Source organism: Verticillium dahliae, genomic scaffold, assembly GCF_000150675.1.
Source record: "Verticillium dahliae VdLs.17 supercont1.4 genomic scaffold, whole genome shotgun sequence".
Lineage (NCBI taxonomy): Eukaryota > Fungi > Ascomycota > Sordariomycetes > Glomerellales > Plectosphaerellaceae > Verticillium > Verticillium dahliae.
This window is the reverse complement of record NW_009276925.1, coordinates 1,657,566-1,682,761: the sequence shown is the minus strand read 5'-3', so window position 1 is coordinate 1,682,761 and position 25,196 is coordinate 1,657,566. Positions and strand designations below refer to the sequence as shown.

At 55.0% G+C, this 25,196-nt stretch overlaps 8 protein-coding genes across 8 annotated transcripts; 4 read left to right on the top strand and 4 right to left on the bottom strand.

Moving 5' to 3' along the window:
• Positions 1-2,380: 2,380 nt before the first annotated feature.
• On the top strand, positions 2,381-6,123 carry VDAG_02885 (calcium-transporting ATPase; the record flags this gene model as incomplete). Its single annotated transcript, XM_009653538.1, has 2 exons — positions 2,381-5,185; positions 5,236-6,123. The coding sequence occupies 2 exons, from the start codon at positions 2,381-2,383 to the stop codon at positions 6,121-6,123; spliced, it is 3,693 nt and encodes a 1,230-aa protein (XP_009651833.1).
• A 1,125-nt stretch (positions 6,124-7,248) lies between these two features.
• Positions 7,249-7,902, bottom strand: VDAG_02884 (uncharacterized protein). Its single transcript, XM_009653537.1, has 2 exons — positions 7,750-7,902; positions 7,249-7,689 (listed from the first exon to the last, which is right to left on the bottom strand). Exon 2 carries the CDS (start codon positions 7,584-7,586, stop codon positions 7,386-7,388), a length of 201 nt encoding a protein of 66 aa, XP_009651832.1. The 5' UTR covers positions 7,587-7,689; positions 7,750-7,902; the 3' UTR covers positions 7,249-7,385.
• A 3-nt stretch (positions 7,903-7,905) lies between these two features.
• Positions 7,906-8,642, bottom strand: VDAG_02883 (uncharacterized protein; the record flags this gene model as incomplete). The annotated part of the gene is made up of 3 exons (XM_009653536.1): positions 8,496-8,642; positions 8,123-8,193; positions 7,906-8,070 (listed from the first exon to the last, which is right to left on the bottom strand). The coding sequence occupies exons 1-3, from the start codon at positions 8,509-8,511 to the stop codon at positions 7,906-7,908; spliced, it is 252 nt and encodes an 83-aa protein (XP_009651831.1). The 5' UTR covers positions 8,512-8,642.
• A 923-nt stretch (positions 8,643-9,565) lies between these two features.
• VDAG_02882 (uncharacterized protein) lies at positions 9,566-9,985 on the top strand (the record flags this gene model as incomplete). The annotated part of the gene is made up of 1 exon (XM_009653535.1): positions 9,566-9,985. One exon carries the CDS (start codon positions 9,566-9,568, stop codon positions 9,983-9,985), a length of 420 nt encoding a protein of 139 aa, XP_009651830.1.
• A 456-nt stretch (positions 9,986-10,441) lies between these two features.
• On the top strand, positions 10,442-12,283 carry VDAG_02881 (uncharacterized protein; the record flags this gene model as incomplete). Its single annotated transcript, XM_009653534.1, has 2 exons — positions 10,442-11,659; positions 11,711-12,283. 2 exons carry the CDS (start codon positions 10,442-10,444, stop codon positions 11,876-11,878), a joined length of 1,386 nt encoding a protein of 461 aa, XP_009651829.1. The 3' UTR covers positions 11,879-12,283.
• On the bottom strand, positions 12,282-13,888 carry VDAG_02880 (uncharacterized protein; the record flags this gene model as incomplete). The annotated part of the gene is made up of 4 exons (XM_009653533.1): positions 12,282-12,962; positions 13,022-13,104; positions 13,166-13,385; positions 13,439-13,888. The coding sequence occupies 4 exons, from the start codon at positions 13,886-13,888 to the stop codon at positions 12,282-12,284; spliced, it is 1,434 nt and encodes a 477-aa protein (XP_009651828.1).
• A 3,335-nt stretch (positions 13,889-17,223) lies between these two features.
• VDAG_02879 (exopolygalacturonase) lies at positions 17,224-19,134 on the top strand (the record flags this gene model as incomplete). Its single annotated transcript, XM_009653532.1, has 8 exons — positions 17,224-17,556; positions 17,610-17,679; positions 17,734-17,830; positions 17,863-17,887; positions 17,948-18,065; positions 18,161-18,339; positions 18,394-18,480; positions 18,628-19,134. The coding sequence occupies 8 exons, from the start codon at positions 17,224-17,226 to the stop codon at positions 19,132-19,134; spliced, it is 1,416 nt and encodes a 471-aa protein (XP_009651827.1).
• Positions 19,135-20,386: 1,252 nt separating this feature from the next.
• On the bottom strand, positions 20,387-21,937 carry VDAG_02878 (RNA-binding post-transcriptional regulator csx1; the record flags this gene model as incomplete). The annotated part of the gene is made up of 5 exons (XM_009653531.1): positions 20,387-20,966; positions 21,021-21,287; positions 21,343-21,483; positions 21,609-21,716; positions 21,777-21,937. The coding sequence occupies 5 exons, from the start codon at positions 21,935-21,937 to the stop codon at positions 20,387-20,389; spliced, it is 1,257 nt and encodes a 418-aa protein (XP_009651826.1).
• Between the last annotated feature and the right edge of the window lie 3,259 nt (positions 21,938-25,196).

Sequence of the window (25,196 nt, the reverse complement as noted above, 5' to 3'; positions counted from 1 at the left end):
CCTCTCTTTGACGCCATGGCTGTCCTGGCTGCTTCGCCATTCTTGGCATGTGTCGAACCAATGGTGAAGGGCAAGAACCCCCCACAGGCTGGGGCCGGGGTACGGGGGTCTTGCTAACTTGGCGTTGGCATCTGGAATTTCAGAGAGAATGGAGGCAAGTGGATTTCTGGAGCTCACCTTCCCTCTCTGTGTGCCTGGCTGTATCGTGCCTGCCTGCTGAGCTACTGGCTGTATCGTGCTTGCCTGTTGAGCTACTGGCTGTGTCGTGTGCTGCCTGTCGACCAGGCAGCTCTCTCCACCCTCCATCGCCCCAACTCTGCCAAACAACCACGATCGCAGCGTCTCGAACCCGATGGCCCATGACCAGAGCCAGACACGTGCAACGAGGACCCGAGGAGCTGGACTGAGGAAGAGGCCGCCGCCAGAGAAGTAACACGAGCTGTGCTGCGCCTCCACGATCGATGACCGACATGGTCACCAACGAATGACTCGGCCTAATCCAGCCATCATCCTGTGAACGCACGTTGACAGTCCGACGGCGTGAGATCGTTGAGGGAGGGGCCAAGATCCAAGATGCACGCTGCAATAGAGTATTGTGCAGGACACTCTTGTTGACGATCCGACAGAAGCCTTTGTTTCCCGAGCTCGGTCCACCACCTCTCCACCGTTGGGATGGATGGGGAGTGGTACTGTACCTTTCCAGGTGCCGGTCGGAACTTGGGGCCTTGGTGCTGTACTTGCGGCGTCCCGGCCGGCGTACATGGCAGCTTGGCCGAAGTTAAACTTGCGACTAGCCGTCCTCTATGTCCGTCGTTTCGTTTCGGCGGTGAACTTGAACCGACCGACTGACAGCAACGAATCGAGCTCCAAACGCCAATCCCCCAGATGCCCCGGCCCGGCGAGACGCTCAATGCTCGACGCTGGCGCTCAAAGGCGTCAATCTTCCTCTTGGCACTTCACCAACAACAGGAAAACCAACGTATCGACCCTTCGACGGACAAATGACAATGCTCCCTGCGCTGCAAAATGCAAATGCCTGTGGTCCGGCCTTTGGACGAGCGCCAATTGGACAAACCAGAAACCATCCTCCACGGCTCGGTGCCCACTCGCGTGCTTTCGTGCTCCTGCACAGCCTCAATCCCTCCCCTCTCATGGAGTCCCCCCTCCCAAGGATTGGGGGTCAAACGGGTCTGCTGTGGTCCTCGTCCCAGCACTGTTGGCCGGTCTACTCGACTCTTCATTGGATACTGCGTCTGGAAGGGAGGGAACTTCAGGAAACCGTTCCAACACATGCTGCAGTATCACATCACCATGGCGCCCTCTAACCCCCTTCTTTGGTTTACGGCGAAGTTTTCTCCTCGCAAAACATCCGCCAAGACCCCGAATCATAGCTTGATTCCACCACCAGGGGCTTCAATCACGCTTCTCCTCTTGTGGGGAAAAGCCCCTCTCCCTTTCCCTTTCCATGGCCTGGATGATTCCTCGGGCGCACGACTCGCCCCCGTCCAGTGATCGACTGGGTTATTCGACCCGTCTAGAAACTTTTAGCAGGCCTGCACAGCCCCCCTTCTGCCTCTTCCTTGTACCCTTTCGCCCATCCACCCGCTTGTTCACACCCCTCCCCGAAACCGAGCAGACGATGAGACCAGACCAGTGCTGTCACAGCGCGCGCTGAGCTCTTCATCGACGTTCGACAGGGCCCTTCCTGGACGTACCCCCGAGACCTTCATTCAATTACCGCCCCGTTGCCCCCTCCCCCTCGCTGCCTCCAATCTGGTTCTGGCATCTGCAATCTCTTAATCGCTGAGACAAGGAAGCGTTCTCCGAAAGCTGCACTGCCCTCCGCATGTACCAAACCAGACCTTGGAAAGCTGCACCGAGCTCCAGCTCACCCGTCGCCTGTGATTACCGAACCGACCCAGCAGCAACTTTTCTTTCACCTTCTTCTACTCTTCAAGTTTGCCCAGTGTCCATTACCGACGCCGAACCTAAGCCCGTCCGCCTGAAATTACACGGCCCCCGAGGACCGCCGACGTTGGGACCCCACGAGGCGCAGTTACCTGCTTGACGAAACTCCTTGAGGCAAATCGCCCTCCCAAGCGCGTCACTACTTCTCGCCTACTACCTTGCCTACCTTTGCCCACCTGCGGTCGGGCGAAACCTTTAGGCCTCCCAAGCACTGCCCTGCTCCAGGTGGCGTCTGTCTTTCTTCGATATATTACCCACAACCTCTGACGCCAAGCGACTTCTCGTGCAACTCCAACTTCTCCAGTCACATTCAACTCTGCAAGGGACATACCGTCGGTGCACCTGCCACATAGCATCGCTCCCTCCCTCCCCTCCTGCCTCACAACCTTTCATCCTCTTTCTCTCACACATCATGGCGTCGTCCTCCAACAACGGCAACGGCCTCACGCCGCCGGTACTTCAGATTGAGACGGCCAGCCCAAGAGCTTCAGAAGACAGCGATGAAAGTCCTAGGAGGACCAGTTCACCTTCGCCTCCGCCGCCTGCAGCGGCCGCCACAACCAACAACACCACAGCACAGAGGAATCGCTCGGATAGCCTCGCCATTCCCTCCCTTCACGTCAGCACATCCAGGCCGCGATCGTCTGGCGACGACGACACAATAGCAGCCTCTCCGACGACCTCGACGCACTCCAACCCATTTCTGACCCCCGGCGGTAGCACGATCGCCCCCAGCATACGTTCCAGGAGCGGCAGCATCAATATCGAAGATGTTGAGTCCGCCCTTCGCCCGGATCCCGGTTCTGAAGGCGATTTCCACGTCGCCGACAGCTCGTTCGCCTTCAGCCCTGGCCATCTCAACAAACTCCTCAACCCAAAGTCTCTCTCGGCTTTCTATGCTCTTGGCGGCGTCAATGGTGTGGCAAAAGGTCTCCAGACCGATCTCAAGTCGGGCTTGAGCATCGACGAAACCACCGTCCCCCGTCGTGTGACTTTCGAGGACGCCACGAACAACAAGGCCCCAGTTTACGCATTGCCCGACGGCGTCAAGCGTCTCGCCCCGTATCAAACCTCTGGCGAGAGCTTCAAGGACCGAATCAGCGCCTACGGCACCAACACCTTGCCTGCCAAGAAGGCCACTCCCTTGTGGAAGTTGGCGTGGCAGACGTACAAGGACCCCATCCTGATCCTGCTGACCGGTGCTGCCATCATTTCGCTGGCGTTGGGCTTGTATGAGACTTTTGGTGTCGAGCATGGGCCCGATGACCCTCCCTCTGTCGACTGGGTCGAGGGCGTTGCCATTTGCGTTGCCATTCTCATCGTCACCCTCGTCGGCTCTCTGAACGACTGGCAGAAGGAAAAGGCATTCGTCAAGCTGAACGCGAAAAAGGATGACCGCGAGGTCAAGGTCATTCGCTCTGGCAAATCTTTCATGATCAATGTTCACGACGTCATCGTTGGCGACGTCCTGCACCTTGAGCCCGGCGATCTCGTACCCGTCGACGGCATCTTCATCACGGGCCATGATCTCAAGTGCGATGAGTCGTCAGCTACCGGCGAGTCTGATGCTCTCAAGAAGACGCCCGGTGAACAGGCCTTCCACCTGCTGCAGACTGGCAACGCCCCTAAGGATCTCGACCCCTTCATCATCTCCGGCGCCAAGGTTCTTGAGGGTATGGGTACCTTCGTCGTCACCTCCGTCGGCACCAACTCCAGCTTTGGCAAGATCATGATGTCTGTTCGCACTGAGATGGACGCGACCCCCCTGCAGAAGAAGCTGGAGCGCCTCGCCATGGCCATTGCGAAGCTTGGTTTCGCCTCGGCCGCCCTCCTGTTCTTTGTCCTGCTCTTCCGCTTCGTCGCCCAGCTCGATACAGACACCCGCAACGCTGCCGACAAGGGCTCTGCCTTTATGGATATCCTGATTGTCGCCATTACGATCATTGTCGTCGCCGTCCCCGAAGGTCTACCTCTTGCTGTTACCCTCGCCCTCGCGTTCGCAACCACCCGCCTTCTCAAGGAGAAGAACCTTGTCCGTGTCCTTCGCGCTTGCGAGACGATGGGCAACGCGACAACGATCTGCTCCGACAAGACGGGTACTCTGACCACGAACAAGATGACTGTCGTGGCCGGCGCCTTTGGTTCTGCCACCTTCTCCAAGTCGGAGTCTGATGAGAGCACTGGCGTTGTCAAGTTCGCTAGCTCGCTGCCTGCTGCTACCAAGGAACTCATTGTTCAGTCCATTGCCATCAACTCGACCGCCTTTGAGGGCGAGGAAGATGGTGAGGCCACTTTCATCGGATCCAAGACGGAGACGGCAATGCTGCACTTCGCTCGCAACCACATGGGTATGCAGTCCCTTGCTGAGACTCGGGCCAACGAGACTGTTGCGCAAATGATGCCTTTCGACTCGAGCAAGAAGTGCATGGGTGCCGTGGTTAAGCTGCCTGGCAACGGAGGTTACCGACTTCTCGTCAAGGGTGCTTCTGAGATTCTGCTCGATTACTGCGATTCGACCGTCGACATCAACTCTTTGGCCATCAGCTCGATGACTGAGGACGACCGCGATCACCTTCGCGCTACCATCACCGCCTACGCTAAGAAGTCTCTCCGTACCATCGCCATGGTCTACTACGACTTCCCGCAATGGCCTCCCTCGCATGTCGAGTCGAAGGATGGCCACGCCGATCTTGCTGCTGTCCTTAAGAACCTTGTCTTCCTTGGCGTCGTTGGTATCCAGGATCCTGTCCGCCCTGGCGTCCCAGAGGCTGTGCGCAAGGCTGCCGGTGCTGGCGTCACGACCAGGATGGTGACTGGAGATAACGCCGTAACTGCCCAGGCTATCGCTACTGAGTGCGGCATCTACACCGAGGGCGGCCTGATTCTTGAAGGCCCTGTGTTCAGGACCCTTACCGAGGAGCAGTTCGCCGAGCAGCTTCCCCGCCTTCAGGTCCTGGCTCGCTCTTCGCCCGAGGACAAGCGTATCCTGGTCACTCGCCTCAAGGCCATGGGCGACACTGTGGCTGTCACTGGCGATGGTACTAACGATGCGCCCGCCCTCAAGGCTGCCGATGTTGGCTTTTCTATGGGCATCAGCGGAACCGAGGTGGCCAAGGAAGCTTCGGCCATTGTTCTCATGGACGACAACTTCACTTCCATCCTGACGGCTCTCAAGTGGGGACGTGCGGTCAACGACGCCGTCCAGAAATTCCTCCAGGTATGTTATGCGCCCCGTGATTGCTCGTTGGCTTGTACTAACAGGTGTAGTTCCAAATCACGGTTAACATCACAGCCGTCCTTCTGGCATTCATCAGTGCTGTGTCGCACCCCGAGATGAAGTCGGTCCTTACTGCTGTGCAACTCCTTTGGGTCAACCTCATCATGGACACATTTGCTGCCCTTGCTCTTGCCACCGACCCTCCCACCGAGAAGATCCTCGATCGCAAGCCGCAGGGCAAGACGGCTCCTCTCATCACCCTCAACATGTGGAAGATGATCATCGGCCAGGCCATCTTCCAGCTCACGGCGACATTGATCTTGCACTTTGCTGGCGCCCGCATCCTCGGATACGACACCAGCGACGCGCAGAAGCAGCTTGAGCTTGACACTATGATCTTCAACACGTTTGTCTGGATGCAAATCTTCAACGAGTTCAACAACCGTCGTCTTGACAATAAGCTCAATATTTTCGAAGGCATCCAGCGCAACCCCTTCTTCATCGGCATCAACTGTATCATGGTCGGGGCTCAGGTTGCCATCATCTTTGTGGGCAAGGAGGCCTTCAGCATCTCTCCCGACCCCATCGACGGTGTCCAGTGGGCCATTTGTGTCGTGCTCGCCATGCTGTCCCTGCCCATGGCTGTCCTTATCCGTTTCTTCCCAGATGCGTGGTTCGGCGCCATTGCTCGCAAGGTTGGTGTGCCCGTTCTCTACATCTATCGCCCCGTCGCCAGGGTCTCGTCTCGCTTCTTCGGAGCCATCGGCGGCGGTTTCAAGAAGGTCTGGCGCATGGTCTTCAAGAAGAAGGCCGAAGATGAGGAGGAAGAGAAGTCCGGCAAGGATGCTTCTGCGAATGAGTCGGCCGTTGTCGCTCCTGCTATCGTCATTTCCCCCGACGAGGCTACCAAGGAGAGGGATGTTGAGAAGGGACAGTAAACTCTGGTCTTCACCTGCATCTTTGGAGAGGCTTTTCATGATCGATTGCGTTGTTTGTTTTCATTTTCATTTTCATTTTCATTAGTGTGGCGTTCAGAGATGGTACGATACCCCGTCATTCATTACAGAGCATGAGACCGGCGTCCGGGCATTGTGGAGTGACAATGCCCTTCGATTACAGTTTTGTATGATTAGAATCAGCATGATTTGCGAGAGCGAGAAGATGAAGAGATGAATACCAAAAAATCAGTTAATGAACCCGCAAAAGTCGTGCCAACAGTCCAACAATGACGTGACATTTACTTCTCTGACAGGGTTGGCAGGCCTTGCTTCACAATGTTAGCCAAGCGTTGTGCTGGAGTCATGACTGGTTGATATCGCAATACGCATTTGCAGAGTTGAATGTCTGAGTGCAAGACTTCTCCCACTTCCTGTTTCCGCATGGTGACTGATAGAAGGCCCGGGGCATCTGCCCCCTTAGAGGACATTGACGCAGCGCGTCTGAGAAGCTGAGATGGCTCGGTGCTGTTGCAGGGAGAGCTGCAGTCTCTCCGCCTGCAAGGACCCCAGCCGGGGAAGATTCCTTGGGGATTGAACGGGTGAGGGGGTTCCTGAACGTCATCGCTGAGGGAGTTCAGTACTTCTCAGGAGCTTTGCCCTCCTGGACCCATGAGTCTTAGTGAATGCTGTGACAGGCGCTTCGATTTCTTCCGGTTAGGAGGCCGAGGTATATGAAGTGAGAGAAGGCGTTGAGGCGAGCCGTGGTGAACAATGCAGCAAACATGAGCGTGTTGAACCTAGATTGCAGTGGCTTGGTATGTTGTCGGAGGTCAGATATTCCGCGTTCATGACGGAAGCATTGCTCCTCTTTGAGGCATCTGATCGTAGCTTCAGGCCACCCATGCTGTCGGAACCGCGACAGGTGCCTACGTCGTGTTATACACTCTACAAGCTACTCGGCTCTCTATCTGTCACATCAGAGACGCAACTACATGGGTTGTCTTGCAATGATACCGGAGCCAGCGAGAGCCTTAGTCGAGGGTCAAGCATCCGATAGCCTGCTCGTACCACTTGCTGTCCAATACCATGGGGCATTGTATCACTTAGTCATGGATCGCGTTTCGTGGTCTTCGGCACTGCAATTCTGCAAAAGCGCTGGCTAAGAATCTGCTGGCAATCGATTGGAGTCGCAAGACTGGGTATTTCTAGTTTTCTACACTCCCAAGATCGTCTGTTCGTTTCTCATCCAAAATTGACCTCCATTATTGGCGCCATCCTAGCCGCTGCAAGACGGACCGGCTCGCTTCGTGCTTGACCTCGACATCCATGTCACGGATGGCATCCAGGACTCGCAGGTGTTCCTTCTTGAGGTCCTCAAAGTCGCGCTGCAGCTGCTCGTGCCAGGGGTACAGAACGAAGACCTGGAAACCGAGTGCCGACGAAGCCACGGCGAAGTTGGTCATGGAGACGAGTCGCGTGATCCACATTGCGAAGTCGGGGAATCGGTCTTCGTATGGCTGTGTCGGGTGTGTACTCGTGTCGTCAAGGTGTCGTCAAGCTCTGATACTGTCCAGCATCATCAGCTGGAGCCCCTCCCAAGCCAGCGGACGCACCAGGTCTGCCTACCTGTCGCAATCCTTGTTTGTGTACTTGCTGTGTGATGCTGCCCGTGGGAAGAGGAGTGATGGTCGCTCGGGATCTCGGTTGGGTACACGTTGCAGCGCGGTACGATGCTTTGCCAATTCCTCTCCCCACGGAGTTTGACAGACCGACCAGACCGACTCAGCCAGCGCTCGGGGGGTCACCGCCGTTCTTATGCTCCCTTTCGTCGGTCGGGCGGATATGCCTCGGTGATGTGATGGGGTTGCCGCTCGTGCCAACCTGGGATGCGTCAAAAGTGGCGTGATCTGTGGCCTTTTCTTTGGCTGGAGTGGAGACGTTGGACTCCTTTCAGGTCAGGCTCAGACGCGGCGGATGGGTGTCACATGGCAACGTAAACCGTCGGACTCAGGAACAGAGCGGGTAAACGCGCCAGGATGCCGGCCTGCCGGTGGTCACTGTCCGGGTTGTCTTCGTGTTGTCCGTGGGTGACGGGCTGACGCCGGGCATTTGTGTGCGCCAACACTTGGCTCCACTATGCCGTTGAAGATTGATTGTCTGCACCGTCATCGCCCGCTTGCGGTATGTTGATTTGAGTCGATCGTTTCAATTGCTGTTATCTCTTGTATGAGTGGGTGGGTGGCAGACAGAGGATTGCATCAGCTGGCGAGTGAGCTGGTACTGGTCAGAGGGCGAATGCACTTCACACCACCAAGTTTGTGATGTTAAGAATCCAGGACTACAACCATGTCAAGGCTGTTGTAGCCACAAACAAGAGCAATCCGACATTGGTTACCAGACATGATTGCGCATCAGGAGTTTGAAGTTTGGAAATTGCCCCTTTTTGCCAAAAAAAAAAAAAAAAAAAAAAAAAAAAAAAAAAAAGACATTCAAAACAGAGCCTTCACAGCTCATCTTATGACACTCTGCGTCGGTCTTTGCCGTCATGCATTCTCTTTTTGGCTCCGCCTCCAAATCCATGGCTTCTGACAGCTTCTACAAACTCGAGATACCTTCTTCCGCCTTGATCCCCGCCGAGTCTTTTCCTCCTCCTTTTATATCCAAACAGTCTTATCCGGGCGCGGCTGTGTTTATCGTCCTTGCCAATGATATAAGTATCCTCTTTGCGTGCAAGGCAGTGCTCTGCTGGCTCCAGCTCTGGATCTTGAACAAGGATGCTGGCAACGTGGCTCCGTACTAGTAGTGCCCGAGATAGCCTCCAAGTGCTCATAATCGCTAAGTTTTGAGTGATGCCGGGTGCTATTGTGCGGCTTGTGCGGGTAGTCGAGGTAGTCGAGTCACTTTTCAATCTAGAGACGTAGTAGACAACGCTCTACGTGCAAGTCGCCAGGACCTCATTTGTGCCCACGGCGCTTAGTAGTGGCTACGCTGCGGTGACCCAGGTCGAAAATTGCATTGGGCACCTAGGATATGGGACGAGGGAGGGCATGTAAGATATCATGGATGCGATGCACGTAACTCCGTATCATGGCTGGTGAGCCGCTTAGCGTGGGCGTGAAATCCATCATTGAGGTCCAGCAAACCGTTACGTGCTTCAAAAATGCCTACACTGATGACCCTAAGCACGTCAGTTGTTGAAATGTATCTCATCCTGGAATCGTTCTTTTGAAGGTGAAAATCAGTTGGTGATCATGTGGAACATGGGAGACAGGCGCAGCGAAATGGCTCGTGTCAGCAAGTCTATTCACGCGTTGGCGGGATCACATCGTAGATAGGATCCTGCCGTGCTGACGCGGCAATGCGATCAAGTCTGTCTCCGGCGCATCTGCAGTGGACAACCATACCCAGCGCTTCTACAACATTCACAACCTCACTTGACACTATGGCGCCCTCGCAAGTCCCAGCATACATACTCGGCGCTGCCTGCATCGGCCGCGGACTCATGGCAATTGCGAAGCCCACAGAAGAATACGCTCATGTCGGCCTGCCACTGGAGCCTGTAAATGCAACGCCCTCGCCCTCGCCCTCGCCCTCGCGCGACACGTCAATCGGCACCGCGTCACCATTGATGCTGTTCAAGGGCATCCGCGAAGTCAGCTATGGCCTGACGCTGGCAGGACTACAGTGGCAAGACAACCACAAAGCGGTCACGACATGTGCTGCCATCTTGTCGGCGGTGAGGCTCGGCGATGGACTGGTGGTGTGGATGTGCGGGGGAGGCGCTCTTCGCTATAGGGCTTGGGGTCATTGGATCACATCTGGTGGACTCCTGGGCTGGGTTCTGTGGAGGTTGAGGGGCTGACGAGAGGAAATGCATACAAAAGAGATTCGCTAGGCCGCGCCCCTCGATCTATGTATGGCGCACTCCATTTCAGAGTACCTAGGTAGTCTAGTTCACGCCGACCTACAGGCCTCAGACTTCCGGCCACATCAGCTCACCTCTTATGATTCATCATATGCACATTAAATAGACGTCATGAGCCCCAAGTATATGCAGCAGCTGGCGGCAAGATGATCTAAAATGTTGGTCAAACCTAACTCCGAGAGCTTACGCCGAGAGCATGCGGTAACGGAGACTAAAATTAATTCGTCCTCCATCATCAAACGCGCCCTTTGTCGACATGCGCCCTATTGAGTCACCATTCGGCGGTAGGAAGGGTAGTTTAAGCGTCCAGCAAACTATGAAATAAAGCCCTTTCCTCTGCAGCGATGGAGTTGAACCGATTTCACGACAGCACATCTCTCGACAATCGACAAAATGTCTGCAACAACGACAACGGCGGCAACTGAATATGGATTGGAGGATCTCCGTTCCAGCGCTCTCGACAGCCAGAGCCGGTGGTCCACTCTGCGCCAAACCCGGGCTGGCCGACTGGAAGATACGACGAGGCTGACCGACCCCGACCCAGCACTCGAGGCGTCGCGCCTGGCCGACAGCACCGTTCCCGACGGCGGCTACGGCTGGGTCATTGTCATGGCCTGCGCGGTCGTGGCCTTTTGGAACATCGGCATCAGCTACTGCTGGGGCGTGTACCAGGGCGCCTTGGTGGAACGGGGCGTCGGGTCGCCACTGGTGCTCTCATTCTGCGGCTCGCTGTCGCCGGCGCTCATGTCGGTCGTCGCCCTGTTCGCTGCGTGGGCCATGCGGTCGCTGGGAACGAGGAAGATGGCGCTCGCAGGCGTCGCGATGAACTCGGTGTCTCAGATCGGCGCCGGCTTCGTTGCCGACAGCGCCGTCGGCCTCTTCTTCCTGCCGGGCATCCTGCTCGGCGTGGGCATGAGCGCGGGCTTCATGGCCATCTCGCTAGCGCCAGCACAGTACTTCAAGAGGAAACGCGGCCTGGCCAACGGCATTGTGTACGCGGGCGGCGGTCTCGGCGGCGCCGTCATGAGCATCGCCGCCAATGCCATGATTGAGCAGTACGGGGTAAAATGGGCGTTTCGCATCACCGGTATCGCGCTCGCCGTCACGGGTCTTCCGGCCGCGTGGCTCATTGTTGAGCGCACGCCTATCCAGGCCACCGGACTCGTCGACTGGACGCTCTTCCGGCAGCCCAACTTCGGCATCCTGTTCTTGGTGGGCCTGGTGGGCGTGTTCCCCCTATTCGTGCCCCCCTTCTTCATCCCCCTTTACGGACGGTCCATGGGCCTGAGCAGCTCGACAGGTGCCGCCGTCTTGGCGGGCTTCAACTTCTCGTCGGCCATCGGCCGCATCCTTAGCGGCTACCTGTGCGACATTCTAGGGTCACTCAACACGTTGTCGATGTTCCTCATCATTAACGCGCTGAGCATGATCGCGCTGTGGCCGGCATCCACCAGCCTTGCGCCATTGGTGGTGTTTGCCATTCTCAACGGACTCACGAATGGCGGTGTGTTTGCAACCATGCCGACGGTGGTGGGCAACGTATTCGGGTCTGCTCGCGTCTCCACGGCCATGGGCATGATCGTCACGGGATGGGTGTTTGGCTATCTTTTTGTGAGTGTTTGCCTAGTCTACGCGGAGCTTTCATTGATTGACCATTGGTAGGGCGCACCCATTGCTGGCTCCTTGCTCGAAGCATACGGCGGTACAGAGGTCGGCTTGCACGCGTACAGGCCAGCCATGTTCTATGCGGGCTCGGTGACTCTGATCGCGACGGCTTTGGCGGCACTGATGCGGGCGAGAATCAACAAGAAGCCGCTGGCCAAAGTGTGATGTGAGCTTTGGCAAGAGTGCGGCTACTACAAATTATCCAGGTGCTTCTCGGCGGAGATGTCATCACAATCATGGCGGAAGAGAGGCTCTAACATGCTGGAAGCGCTGCGGGAGCCAGGAAATTACCAAGGGGCCACAACCACGCCACAGATGGATTGCGCGCAGAAGCAAGTCTGATAGCTTGGTAATAAGAACGGACTACGGCTCTGGCCTGGTGAAATGATCAAGACTTCAAGCCGACTGGAATACCAAGGCGGGCAACTCGTGCTGCTTTAGGAGGAGCACTGGGTTGCCACGCCGAAAGACTTTGGTCTCTTACGAAGCTTAGGAAGTATCGCTCAAGCTCTACCCACGATAAACGCCTCTACGGCGACATGATTATATCTACCAATCTATCCATCTTTCAAAGCCTGCGTCCTTCATAAGTATCCCCACTAAGTTCCGCTGGCGGGCCGTGCCATCCTGCCGAAACTACTGTTGTGCCCAGGAGTTCAGAACCGCCAATCTCCTGGCCAGGTGACAATGACTTTTGGGTCGGTGTGAAGCTGCTCGCTAGAGCACCAAGCTCGGCGCGAGGTGCATTCTGTCCGCTGCCGTCAAGCTCTGGCTTGAGGTAGTCACCGGGAGGCGCAACGACGACCATCCCAGCATCGTGCGCCCTCCTGCGTCGCCGCACAAACCAGACGACGGCCCCAATGATGGCAGCAAGGCCAACAACGCCCCCAACGACAGCGCCAGCAATGACTCCCGGACCAACTGCTGAATCGCTCTCACCTTGGTCACCGTTTTCGGAATTACCCCCCGTCTGCCTCGCGCCATCCGCCCCAGCTCCTCCGCCTTCCGAGGCTGTAGGGTACAGTTGGGTGGCCGTATCAGTGACCAGCGCAACAACCTTGTTCTCGGCGGCGCTGCAGTAGTAGTTCAGTACATCGATGGCTGAATACACGGGCTCCTTGTTCGTGAAGCCGCAGTTGATTCCTGCACGTGCTGTCATGCTCTCATAGACCTTGTGGAGCATTCCCTCCTTGATGCACACACAGGAGGCAATGGCTTGTGGGCCTGCAGCACAGTTCCAGCTTGTTTGCTGCAGCGATCGTCAGACTTCTTTTTCGATCTTTGAGGAGCGCCATTGCCGAGACTCACATCAATAACAGCGCTTGAAACAGCCTCTCTGGCGCACTCGGGAAGAGAAGAGTATTGGGATAAGGCCGTGATGTGATATGTCACTGCAGCGAGTTAGTGCCTGTACGCTGTGCTTTTCAACATCTTTCTCGTTCATGTACGTACTGTCTCCCGGCGGCATGGCGACCGCCGCAAAGGCTGTGGTACCATTATTCATGGCGCAGTACTCTGAGTACACTTGGTCGGCCAATTCGACGTCTTCCCTGTTGTCGCATCGATCGAGGATTCTGCTTGTCAGGTTCGAACGAACCAGGTCAACAACGTCGCTCTTGCTGCACACGCAAGGCGCATACAGGCTTGCGCTTCGGGGGCAGTGCGACGAAGCCTGCAGTTCCGTCAGGGCTCTGATTCGGGTCCGTGGCCGTGGGGGGACTGTACCGAGAACATGACGACCCATGATATCCCAGAGTATACACAGGGTGGCAGGAAGCTCATCTTGTCCATGTCGGTGATGAACTGTGTCACTGTATTCGTCGTCGGTGTCGGAAGTATCACTGCCTCGCCCGGATTGCAGAACTTCCTCATCACCTCAGAGGCACTCCATAGATCATCCGTGGCGCTCTGGCCACAGCGGCTCTGCACAGCTTCAGACACATTCTTCGTGACCTGGCTTGAGACGTCGCTCTGCGAGCAGATGCAAGATTGCAATTCAGGGTCGGCGGTGCCACATCCAATGGCAGTGGAGGCTGTGAGGGTGTTGACCTCGTTCGCAATGGCGGAGGAGGCACATGGGGCGAGGAGGCTAAAGATTGAGAGGTCGGTTACATGCTGTGTGACTTGGGCGCAGGCGATTCGAGAGAGTAGCAAGAACAAGACGAGGTCTCGCATGGTGACGATGGCAAGCGACAACGAAAGCGGTTGATCATCAATGAAAGACACAGAAAAGTTCGACCCGAGGACTAGACACAGACAGGTGACAGGACTTGGCTGGCAAAACCTCGCAACATTTGACCAGTACATGGCGGTGTATTTCCATGTTTTACTCCTGACCCCTGATGGAAACCCAGAGGACTCGGCGTAATAGGACCCGTGCTGACAACCGATCTCAGCAAATCAGAACCTGGAGGTTGTGAGGAGGTATGGCCGTCTCCGACTCAGCCGCACGTGTGGGTGCCGGACAGCCTTAAGAACAACCAATTTGTATCGGTCTCGTGCCTACTATGTAGCACTCAAATAGCGTGGAATCGATAACAGAAGCAAGTGGCGGAGAGGTTGTCCACGATGTGACTGAGGCGTATCTGCCCTCTAGGGCCAGAGCGACTGGCCGAGGACTATCGCGCTGCCGACGCTATCCTGGTATGAGGTATCGGCGACGGAACAGAATGGCTAAGATTAGAGTGACGAAAGTGCCGTAAAGCAAGTAATGGATCCAACTTCCAACTACCATGCTTGTGCACGACTCTCGTGCTACGACTTTCTGAAATGGCTGCCGACTTCGGGGACCGATTTGTATCTTTTACCATTCAAGCTTCCTTGTCCGAGTGTCAGTCTCGTCACATGTATATATCAAGACTGGTTGCTCCATGCTAATAGACACATGCTCCCTACACTGACGGACAACAGTAGCAACAACGACCATCCGCCAGCCGAAAAAAGGTGCTTGAGTGTGCTTAAGACTTGCTTATAGGCAGCTTTGCCAAATCCGAATGGCTCTCAGGTGTTTGCAACATCTTAACAACGTAGTTGTCACCGCGTGCATCAATCTTGTATGCTCGATGCTGTGACCATAGGAAGCCTTCGCGATGACCTCGATGATATGTATCGGAAATGTCGCGAGAAAGTCCTTGCCGAACTCAATAAAGGAATTTTAATCAGACCTCGCCCTGACTGGCCGATAAGATCAGTCGCTCGATTTGCACACTTGAGTGGCACATTCTGGGTAAAGTAAGCAAACTAATTGGGTATTTCCAGACCTTCACACGCCGACCTACCTCTGGGATCTCAGGCGTTCATCAGTCTAATGATCAGATTGCAAGACCGTTGCACGGGAGCAGCCCCGAACAGCACGAGGAGCACACATAAATGACTCGGCGGGGAAGCGGAGCCCGATGACGGTGATATGTCTTGAAGGCTGGGCAACGCACTTGGAGGCTGATCTGCTCGCAAAACTGGTAAAGTGGCATGCGCCAGGCCCGTGATGGAAATGCCACCATTCAGCGGGAGGCAGGGTAGTGAGGGGCTTCCCCGGCGGGTCGGATAAAGACAAGAAGGTTCGCCACGGGCGTCGACAGTGTCCGTTGGCTGATCGGAAACGGACCTTGACTACTATCGCATATGCAGCTTTTATAGTGCAAGAGGGGTATCTCCCTTGTCAAGCGTCATTGTTGGTGATGTTCGCATATTCAACAGGGGGAGACTATGACCCTGCGGCATTGGTGTTGGGGGCTGGGAACCCTTGACGCCAGAGCTGCGGCTTGGAGTTGAGCCTGGCAAGTCGACTGCCATAACAACCCTAACCCTGTACAATCATGATGGAAATTGCCCAGATCATGTGGCCGAAGACTTGCAGTCGCTACCTTTTAATGACGTCGTGAAACCAACATTCCTCCCTACTTCTTTGTCATACTTAAAGTACAATAGGACACAATTTCCTGCTGAGGGCATATCCCAATTTTGCAACTAACAGTACAAAAAGTTGTAGCTGGTACCGCTTCTCTGTCGATTAGATGATACTGGCTGGTTCTTGCCTTTACTGTTTGGTTTAGTTCCTGAACAGCCAAATCTGCTCGAAAAGAACATACATGACTTTTCTATAATCTCGAAACTTCAATGGTGCCATGCAGCTTGGTATCTGTTGTCACAGCATTCACCTCGTGGTAGTAGTCCGTGAAGGAAAACAAAGACTTTTAAGATGCCGACTTTGCACGCTAGGTTGTGAGCCACATAGCGATGACAGCCTCACCTGCAGTAGCAGGCGATCGATGGCACTCAACCATATGTGACTTCAGCTGAATGCGACATCCTCCAGGGAAAGCCAGGGGTGTTGTAAAGGATAGGTCCGCCCCAAGCAGTCGGGATCGCAGACTGCAAGTTCGCTTCCCCATGTGAAACCCTTGAGATCATCTCTCTGCACGCGACCACGAACCACGCGATCGGGAAGCCCACGAGGCTGCTTGCTCAGTTGTTTTAAACAACCAATCGCGATCCGTTTGCCCAATGCCTGAGGTCAGTTCACGATGGGAGAGCTTTGTCACTAACATAGTTTGAGCTTCCAGTCAACGCTTCCAGTCAACGCCGTTATCTTCAGTCTCTATTCACCAAAGTCAACCATGCAGTCTAGTGAAAGATTCATGATGCCTCCTGCTTGCTCCAGGACATCTCTTTTGCAAAGTACCCCTGATTTGTTGTGGCGCCACCTCGTCACCCCGGGATCGGCAGTTAGGCCGCTAACCGACCGCCACGAACGGAGAGAGAGGACTAGACAGAGCCCCAAGTATCACGCACCTAAACAAACGATAACCTTGAGGCCAGGCCAGTAACGGTTAACGACAACCTGATATCATCAGAGCAACCAGTCGAACAAAACGCATCTTGGCTCAGACTAAGCAGGACCCGTCGAGCTACTCAGGCCTTGCAGGGACAAGCCCACTCAGGATCGGAGATATCCTGCATGAAACTTCCACCAATGGCTCTCGATAACATTTGACGGATCTTCACCCCACGACCTTAATCTACCGCGACCAGGGCCATCGCCGAGCTACCCCGGCCTCCCCCAAGCTTCCCCAGAGCCTCACCCGCATCCAATCGGCATCTGCATCGCTTTTCCGGCGGGGAGAGCTTTCATGGAGGGCCCTGATGAGAGCTTCAAGGCCTCCTCGCAGCCTTCTCTACCGTACTCGCAAAGGACTCGGAGACGCGTTGGCTACATGCCGCCCCACACTCGCATAACCCAAACCACGATGATAGCCCGAGTAGCAATGGAACCGTTCCCCCCTGTCCCGACAGTCCGTCTTGGAAACCCCGTATCTCAAGCGGAATACCCACTGAACCCTCCGCCAGGATGAGGGGAATCCATGCCTGCGGGTCACCAGGAATCATAAACAGCCTGGGAGTCAAGGGTATAAAGGTGCTCAAGCTCCTCGTCCACACCATGCAGCTCGGTGGTAAGGTGTCATCGCAGTTCTGAGACAGAAGACCCTCGCCCGATCACACACTCTGCCGCCATGCGCTTCTCACAGGTCCTGTCTTTCGTTGCCGTCGCGGCCACGGCTGCCGTCGAGGCCGTCTCTCTACCGCCAGGTGTCCCGAGAAATGTGCTCGAGTTCCGCGACAAGCACCCCTACAAGAACCCCAAGCCCGGCTGCCGCAAGATCGTCAGGATTCGAGCCTCCGAGGACGACGAGGATGACGTGTCAGCCGAGTTCAAGAAGGGTGTCGAAGAGGCCAACAACGGCGGCACCCTCTACCTGCCCGAGGGACAAACCTTTGTCATTGGCAAAGTTTTGGATCTGACGGGCCTAAGTGACATTCACGTCCGCTTGGACGGCGAGATCAAGGTTTGTTCGGTTGGCATAGATATTCGAGTTTGGCGGTTGCTGATGCCATGCAGTTCACAAACGACGTCGAGTACTGGCAGGAGAACGCATGGTACCACCCCTTCCAGCGCTCCATTATGTTCTGTTAGTACACATCTTTCCGAAGGCCTTCTAACTCAGTGCTGACAACATGAAAAGGGAAATGGGGCGGCCACGATATCAAGATCTACGGCGAGGGTGTCATCGAGGGCCAGGGCCAACGTTGGTGGAACGAGTTTGAGGCCGGCACGGGATCGTAAGTAAGCCAATTCCTCTCATTCTCGACAGACAGCTAACATGTTTCAGCATTCTGGTAAGTCCAGCTGTCTCAATGACAATAGCGTCCCCTTCTTCCCAATACTTACTCTAGTAGAACCCCGGCAACAAGTACTATCGACCCATCCTGTTCTATGCTGAGAACACCACCAACCTGGATGTCTCTGGTATCCATCTGAAGGACTCTCCATGCTGGAACAACTTCATCGTCAGCTGTACGTTGATTCTCCCGATCAAGCTTGCCAAGGTCTGTCTCACTAACGCGATTCATTAGCCAAGAACGTCAGGTACACCGACGTCATTGCTACAGCTCTCTCCAACAATGGCAGCATTATCCCCAAAAACACCGACTTTATGAACACGATGAACACGTCTAGTGTCTCCATCGAGCGCGTTTGGGTCAACATTGACGATGACTGCTTCTCTCCCAAGCCCAACAGCTCCGACCTCTACGTCAACACCATGTACTGCAACGGCACTCACGGCCAGGTAAGCTTGGAGCAAACTAGCCATAGCCAGACCAGTCAAGCTGACGATGTCTAGTCGATGGGATCTCTCGGTCAGTACAAGGGTGAAGTATCCAACGTGCACGACGTCCACATTGAGAACGTCTGGATGATGAACGGCGACGTAAGCCCTACTATTCATGACCAAACACCGCAGCTCTGAAAAAATACTTACGTTTTCCCCAGTACTCTGGCGCCCGTATCAAGATCTGGGCCGGCGCCGACATTGGCACTGGCTACGTCAACAACGTCACCTTCAAGTACGACCAAGCTCCGGACCCCCCCAACTCTTGACGAGTCGGTTTCTAACAAGAGGCGCAGGAACTTCTGGGTCGCCCGCATGGACTACGGCATCATCCTCGACTCGTGCTACTTCAACAAGTCCGTCGAGGAGTGCAACAAGTACCCCTCGGGCATGGACATCACGAACATTCGCTTCGAGAACTTCACCGGCTACACGTCGGGCGTCTACGGCAACGCCGTGGCCCGCCTCTCCTGCTCGACGGCCGACTCGGCCGTCTGCGACAACATCGTCATCAAGGACTTCAACGTCAAGTCGCCGTGCGGCGGCGAGCCCGTCATCATCTGCGACGGCATCGGCGACGACCTCGGCCTCCCCTGCGTGCCCTACAACAGCCCCGAGGCCCAGGCCGCGCTGGCGGCCAAGTGCTCGACCCCCATCGCTGAGATTGACACGAGCCCGTGGGAGGGTGCCAAGATTGAGGAGAAATTTGACGCCTACCACCCGCTGTCGTACTACCCGGATCGAGACGATTGAGGAGCCGAGTTTCGAGTGTTGGAAAAAGTAAGCATCTAGCTGACCGGGTTGGCACGAACGATTTACGATTGTGATGGACTTCATGAACATATCTTTCACCGGCTGAAGTAGAGATTTCGTAGCAATCATTTGATGCTTGGTTCAACGATCATCGAAACATGGCGCTGACATCGATATGCCTCTCTCCTCTCTAGGCGACAGCTGTACACAGCAGCGCCGTAATATTGCAGTGCGCAGCTTGAAATCGGATAGCTTGCAGGGTCAAGGCACGAGCAAACAATCCGAGAGCGCCCCGAGCTCAAGTTCTTGCAATGCGGTGGCAATTTGGACCGTCTGAGGGTCAAGGTTATTTGGAAGTCAATTTTCTCCAGTGCTGTGCTTCCATAAAGTAAACAGATGGTCCGTTTCGATACTCGCGCGCAACAATGACATGATATCAATACAGGGGGAGGGGTTTTCATAAGATGAGAGTCGAGGGCAGCGGCCTTACAAACACAAGAGATAATATTGACAGCCTCGTCCTGATTCTGCAACTCTTTATCCACCTTGGTACGCCCCATGAGCATCGTCTCGAACAAGTCAACCCGCCGGACCCAGGTATTCGCACCGTAGCAAACCAGCTGAGACCAGAATCATCAGGAAAACGCCCCAGTTTAGTCAGTTGTACGCAGATACACAAGATGAGCACACAGACATTCAGGTAGATGTCACAAAATACAGGCGCTTTTCCGTTCCAGCAAGGCATGCGGTTCCAAATCCAGAAGAGCAAGACACAAGTAACGCATGGAGCCCCAGGGGTGTGGAAAGAAAACGACGCCAAGCAAGAGCAAACAACACTGGAAAAGCAGAAACTAAGATTTGATCGTGTGACTAGACTAAGCATAAGCAGCCGAGTAAACCAAGCCAAAATCAGCGCAAAGGAGGGCAGAGTAGAGTGGTATGCAAGGACGGGCATTGCAAACCAAGCCTTCAGTGCGTCGAGTGAGCGTAGAAAGAACTGTCGAGTGCCGCAAAGCTTCGTAATCGTCATACGCGTGAAGACAAAGGAAATCGAGGATGAACTGCTGTGGTCAGATGTCTTGACCAGATCCCAAACTCCGCTTCGCCGAGACGCCAACAGGCTAGACCATGACGGATGTCAGAGGTGAGAAAGCGAAAGCGCAAGAGGCGAAGAAAGCGTGCAAAGTCGGGGGAAAATGCCGGTCACGTTTACTGTGCGCAGAAATGTCAGATCGATGCAGCCCGGAAATGCTTAGGGTACACAAACCTGCTGAGGAGGACCGCCGCCGGGAGGGCCCTGAGGAGGACCAGGAGGACCCTGAGGGCCAGGGGGACCGCCGAAGGGAGGGCCATAGCCAGGGCCACCGGGGCCAGGAGGACCGAAGTAGTGGGGAGGGGGAGGAGCAGGACGGTAAGGCGTACCAACGCCCGAGTTGTTCTGCGAGCGGCCCCAGCTGAGACGGACGCGAGAGTTACCGATGGGGTATCCTTGCATCTGGTTGATGGCCATCTCAGCGGCGTGGCGGTGGACAAATTGCACAAAGCCGCAGCCCTTTCCAGGAGGGATCTTGACGTAGGTGATCTCACCGAAGCCCTGGAAGAAACTGCGGAGCTCATCCTCGGTAACGTAGCCAGAAAGACCACCAACAAAAACCGTAGTGTTGTTGGGGTCGGTGAACTGGTTCATCTGCTGCTGCTGGAATTGGGGAGCAGCGCCATAGCCCTGGTTGAACTGGGGACCGGGGGGGACACCGTAGAAGGCCTGAGGCTGGTGAGGGTGCATGGCAGGAGGCATCTGGTGGCCCTGCTGGGCGCCGTAGGGGCCGTGGTTACTGTTATACATGTCAGTATGGGACCGGAGAAAGAATTCCTGGGAGGAAACCAACCGGTTCTTGGGCGTCGCGGTGGAGATGCGCATGGGTCGGTTACCGCAGTAGACGCCCTGCATCTCGACCAGAGCACGCTGCTGGTCCTGCTCGTCCGTGAAGCGAACGAAGCCGTAACCACGGCTCTGTCCGGTCACAGCGTCGGTCATGATCTTAGCAGACTTGCAGGAGGGGAAGCGAGCCTGAAACAGCGAGACGAGGACGAATTCGTTCACCTCAGGGCCGAGGTCGCCAACGAAGATGGAGAACTCGGGACCGCGGTCATCACTGAAAGCACGAGTCAGCTGGGTAAAAGCAGTGGATTGAGTGTGATCGTGCTTACCGGCGATCGTTGATACCGCCGCCAGATGCCCAGTTGAGCTTGAACATACGGGCCGAGTTAGGGACCGGAGTGCCGTTGAGGGCAAGAGCCTTGGAGGCAGCATCAGTCGAGTTGAACTCAACGAAGCAGTATCCAGCATTGCTAAGACGAGTCAGTCGGACCTGCACGAAATAAAACGAGCCTGCAGAACCTCGACTGCTGATGGCCGATCTCGCAGGAGGCCGATACGTCCCATGTTGTAAGGGGAAATGGGAGAGGGAACATACCCAGAGCTCTTGTCACGGATGACCTTCACATTGACCTGCTCACCGGTGGCAGTGGCAAAGACACCCTTGATGAAGTTCTCGTCCATCCAAGGCTCGAGTTCTCCCATCCTTAAGAAGGAAAGAGGTCAGCAATGCTACAACATACAATGCATGCAAGCCTTGACTTACCAGAGGGTCGTCTTGTTGCCATCAGGGGAGTTGCCAGGGCCAGTGAGCTCGTTGGCGTTGGGCGGATAACCCATGCCGGCAGCAACGGGAGTTCCATAACCATCTCCGTTTGCGCCGTTGGCACCCGGAGTGCCGTTGTTGTAGGGCTGCATGCCGTCCATTGTTTCCGTCTGGTTGCAGTGAGGATGTAAAATCGTGTGATGTGCAAGTGAAGCTCGGAAGAACTTCGGAATTTGTTGTGTGGAGGGTTAAGGGTTGAAGGCTGTTGTGGGTAAACTTCGGAAGGAAGCGGAATTTGTGGGTAGAGAAGCTAGTGGTTGACCTTGTCAGCTTGGACTCACAAGGCACGGGCGAATCATAAAGCAATAGCGAGATCATAGACAACTGGGCAAGAAGGAACAAGTTGCTCGGGCAAGCGCTTGGTCCTTCTCTCTGTGAGTAACGTGCTCTTGCCTCATTCACTGGAATGGACTGCTGCCTGCACGAGATTCTCGGTGTAACAACGTTTTGCCATGTGGAAAGACGCATCGCCACAGTGACTTCTTAACAACAGAACCTAACAAAAGGTGCCCGACAAGGGTTATACCAAAAACCTTGTGGGAAGGTTTGATCTCGGAGGTCCTGCCCACACATGTGGCTGGCCTGAGTGTGACAGGCGAGGAGAGGCCTTGAATGGTGATAGGGAAGGCGTTGGAGGGATTGCAATGCCTTGCAACTAAGAACATGACCATGACAGCCAGTGGGAACGAGGGGCTCATAAAGAGGACGCATATGCACGATGGGTGTACCAAGCGTGTGGACAGTGGATACGAGGGCTAACATAAAGAGACAATCCGCGTATGCTTACATTGGACGAACAGCAGATGGGTATCGACTGGACGTAGAAAGCAAGATCAGAACTCTGTACTCTGCGTAAGCATCTGGTGCAAAATGCATCACGCATTCGATGTCGGCTGCAGAAGCCACTTACAAGTCAGAAGCCTTGATCTCAATGTGACGTTAAGTCGGAACTCTTGTATCGTAATCTTTTGACAATGTCCCGTTAGCTTGTGCTTCTGGTTCACATTGACCACACAGAATTGTGACCAGTCGTGGCCTATTTGTGACCAAACGAACCACACCACACGCTCAGGGTCACCGGGTCGGGTCCCCTGAGTATTTTTCGAGCCCAACTCGTTCTGAACTGAATTCATCAAACTGCGAGAAACATACCGTTACACCGTTTCGCAAAACAGAAAACTGATTTGTCAAACCACGAAGGGCAGTCGGATGAAAGAATCGAGCACAACGACCTGTATACTGACCCCGTACTCCGTGAATCGAAAGTAGCAAAGACGAATGTCTTGACGCCGGCACACCCTGGTAAAGTGGAAGTGGATACGCTCCGATAGGGTCGTTCAGTAAAATGCGAAAAGCCGCCGTCGAACAACTCCAAGAAGATGCTCCAAATCGACTTTTGAAACCTCAGGAATACGCCGAAAACCGGAGGAAACAGCGTTTGTCAAGATAATCGTCAGCGGATTGTCGAATATTCGAGACTGCAATATGTCGTGACCTGTTTCAATTGTTAGCAATTGCAGTAAGACGACATCTTGTGCTATCCAGCGTCCCGCCCCAACAGTCAATTATCCCAGTCACTTGTCCATCCAGGTGTCAAAGCTGTGTTGCTGGGCTTTGTGGGTCTGTTGCGAAGAAAAGAATCGAATCGCTCTAATGCCTGTGCAGACCTGCTCTCCATGTCGAGGCGAGTCAAGATGCTCTCCAACATATCGATATTTTCGGTATTCTATTCGTGATAGCCTTTATTCCTGCCAGTCGATGTGGTGAATCCCAGGGGAGGTTGTATCCAGTTTGCGCAAGCAGAATTGTCGGTGCACTACGCTGTATCCCGACGCGATACTATTTGTCGTGTGTTGGGTTCGAAGAATAGCACAGACGTAATGCAAACTTGTTGGGTTGTTACGAGCATGTTGCCACTCCATGCCTAGGGTAAGGCCTTTATCCGAGGTGAAGTTGGTGATAGTCTGCATTTCGTCCAGTGGGGATACTGGGGACAGCATTCAGTGAGATCGGCGAGACGTCATCACAGAGGTTCAGGCTTTTTTCTCCGGTTTGCAAGAGAGTCTGCAGTGCGCTGGCTTTCGCGCCTCATTCGCGATGACCGTCGTGCAGCAAGTAGTAGCGTACGTCTCGGTGGCGGCAGGTCGTGGGGTCCAGGCAGTCGGCAGTCGGAACGTGATCGACCGACACTGACGGGTTGGTCGAAGATCCAGGATCCAAGTGCATGCATGGAGGGGTTTCGTTGAGGAGGGGACGGACCCCGAGTAGTTTCGCTGCCCGGAGCAGACAGTGGCAACGTTGACAAGACATGCTGTCGGTTGCAGAGCGAGGCAGCCGCCACGTGCGATCCAGGTGGTTGCCATTGCGCTGAGGTTTCGATGGACAACCCGGAAGAGCCGACAGCTGGTGTCGGAGGACATTGGGGGGGCAAATCGGCGACGGCGACCATGGGAAACTCCCGCCAGACAAGCCGGGACAAACAAAGGAGATGCGCAACACAATCAACTTACTTTTGGGCGCCAACAAAAACACGTTCTAGACTCAAGGATACCGATGAGATGATGTCGTAGTACTCGTAGGGGAAATGGTTGTATGGAGGTCTGCGAAGGCAGATGTGGGGGGGATTAAGGGTGATTGACTTGGGTTACGCGCGTAGGCGGGCTGTAGGAACGACGAACACGGATGACGTCGAGAGGGTCGCTGCGTCAAGAAGAACCTTTCTGACAGTTCGCTGTTGGATGGAATTGTCGTCGGGAAAGGCGAGGAAATCGCTTTGCGTTGATCGAATTGGCGTCGAGGTCGTAGAGGGAGCGGACCGAATGCAAAGTAGACAAGCTGCAAGCAAGGAGGATTTTTTTTTTCTTCTCACGAGCAAACCTGACCAAGAGGACGGTAGACGTTGTGGGGGCAGACAGCGAATAGGTTGAATGCTCTGAACGACGTGAACGCGACAGGCTACCGACAAGGGGGACAATGACAGCAAGATGTGCAGAAACCCAGAAGGCCTTCGGAAAAAGACTGAAAGAGGGAAAAGAAGAAGGTTGAGTGGGAGTGGTGGGAGGGGGGGTGGGAGGGGAGGAAAGAAGAACTCAGACGGCGACAGGCGATGGGTGACGAGAACGAAGTGTGGATTGGGGATGGTGGAGATGGTGGAAAGGCAGAAGGGTGAGCGAGAGACTTTGTCTGAATGGGGACGCTGCGGACTGGTCTGGCTCTTTGCCTTGTCTTTGCCCTGCCTGGCCTGGTCTACATGTACCTACCTACCTTGGGGGGAAGCTCGGACGCAAGCAGTGGAAGGAGGACCTGAAGGCGACAGCCTGCGTGGGAGGGGGGGTGTGTCGATAAGGGCTACGCTATTCG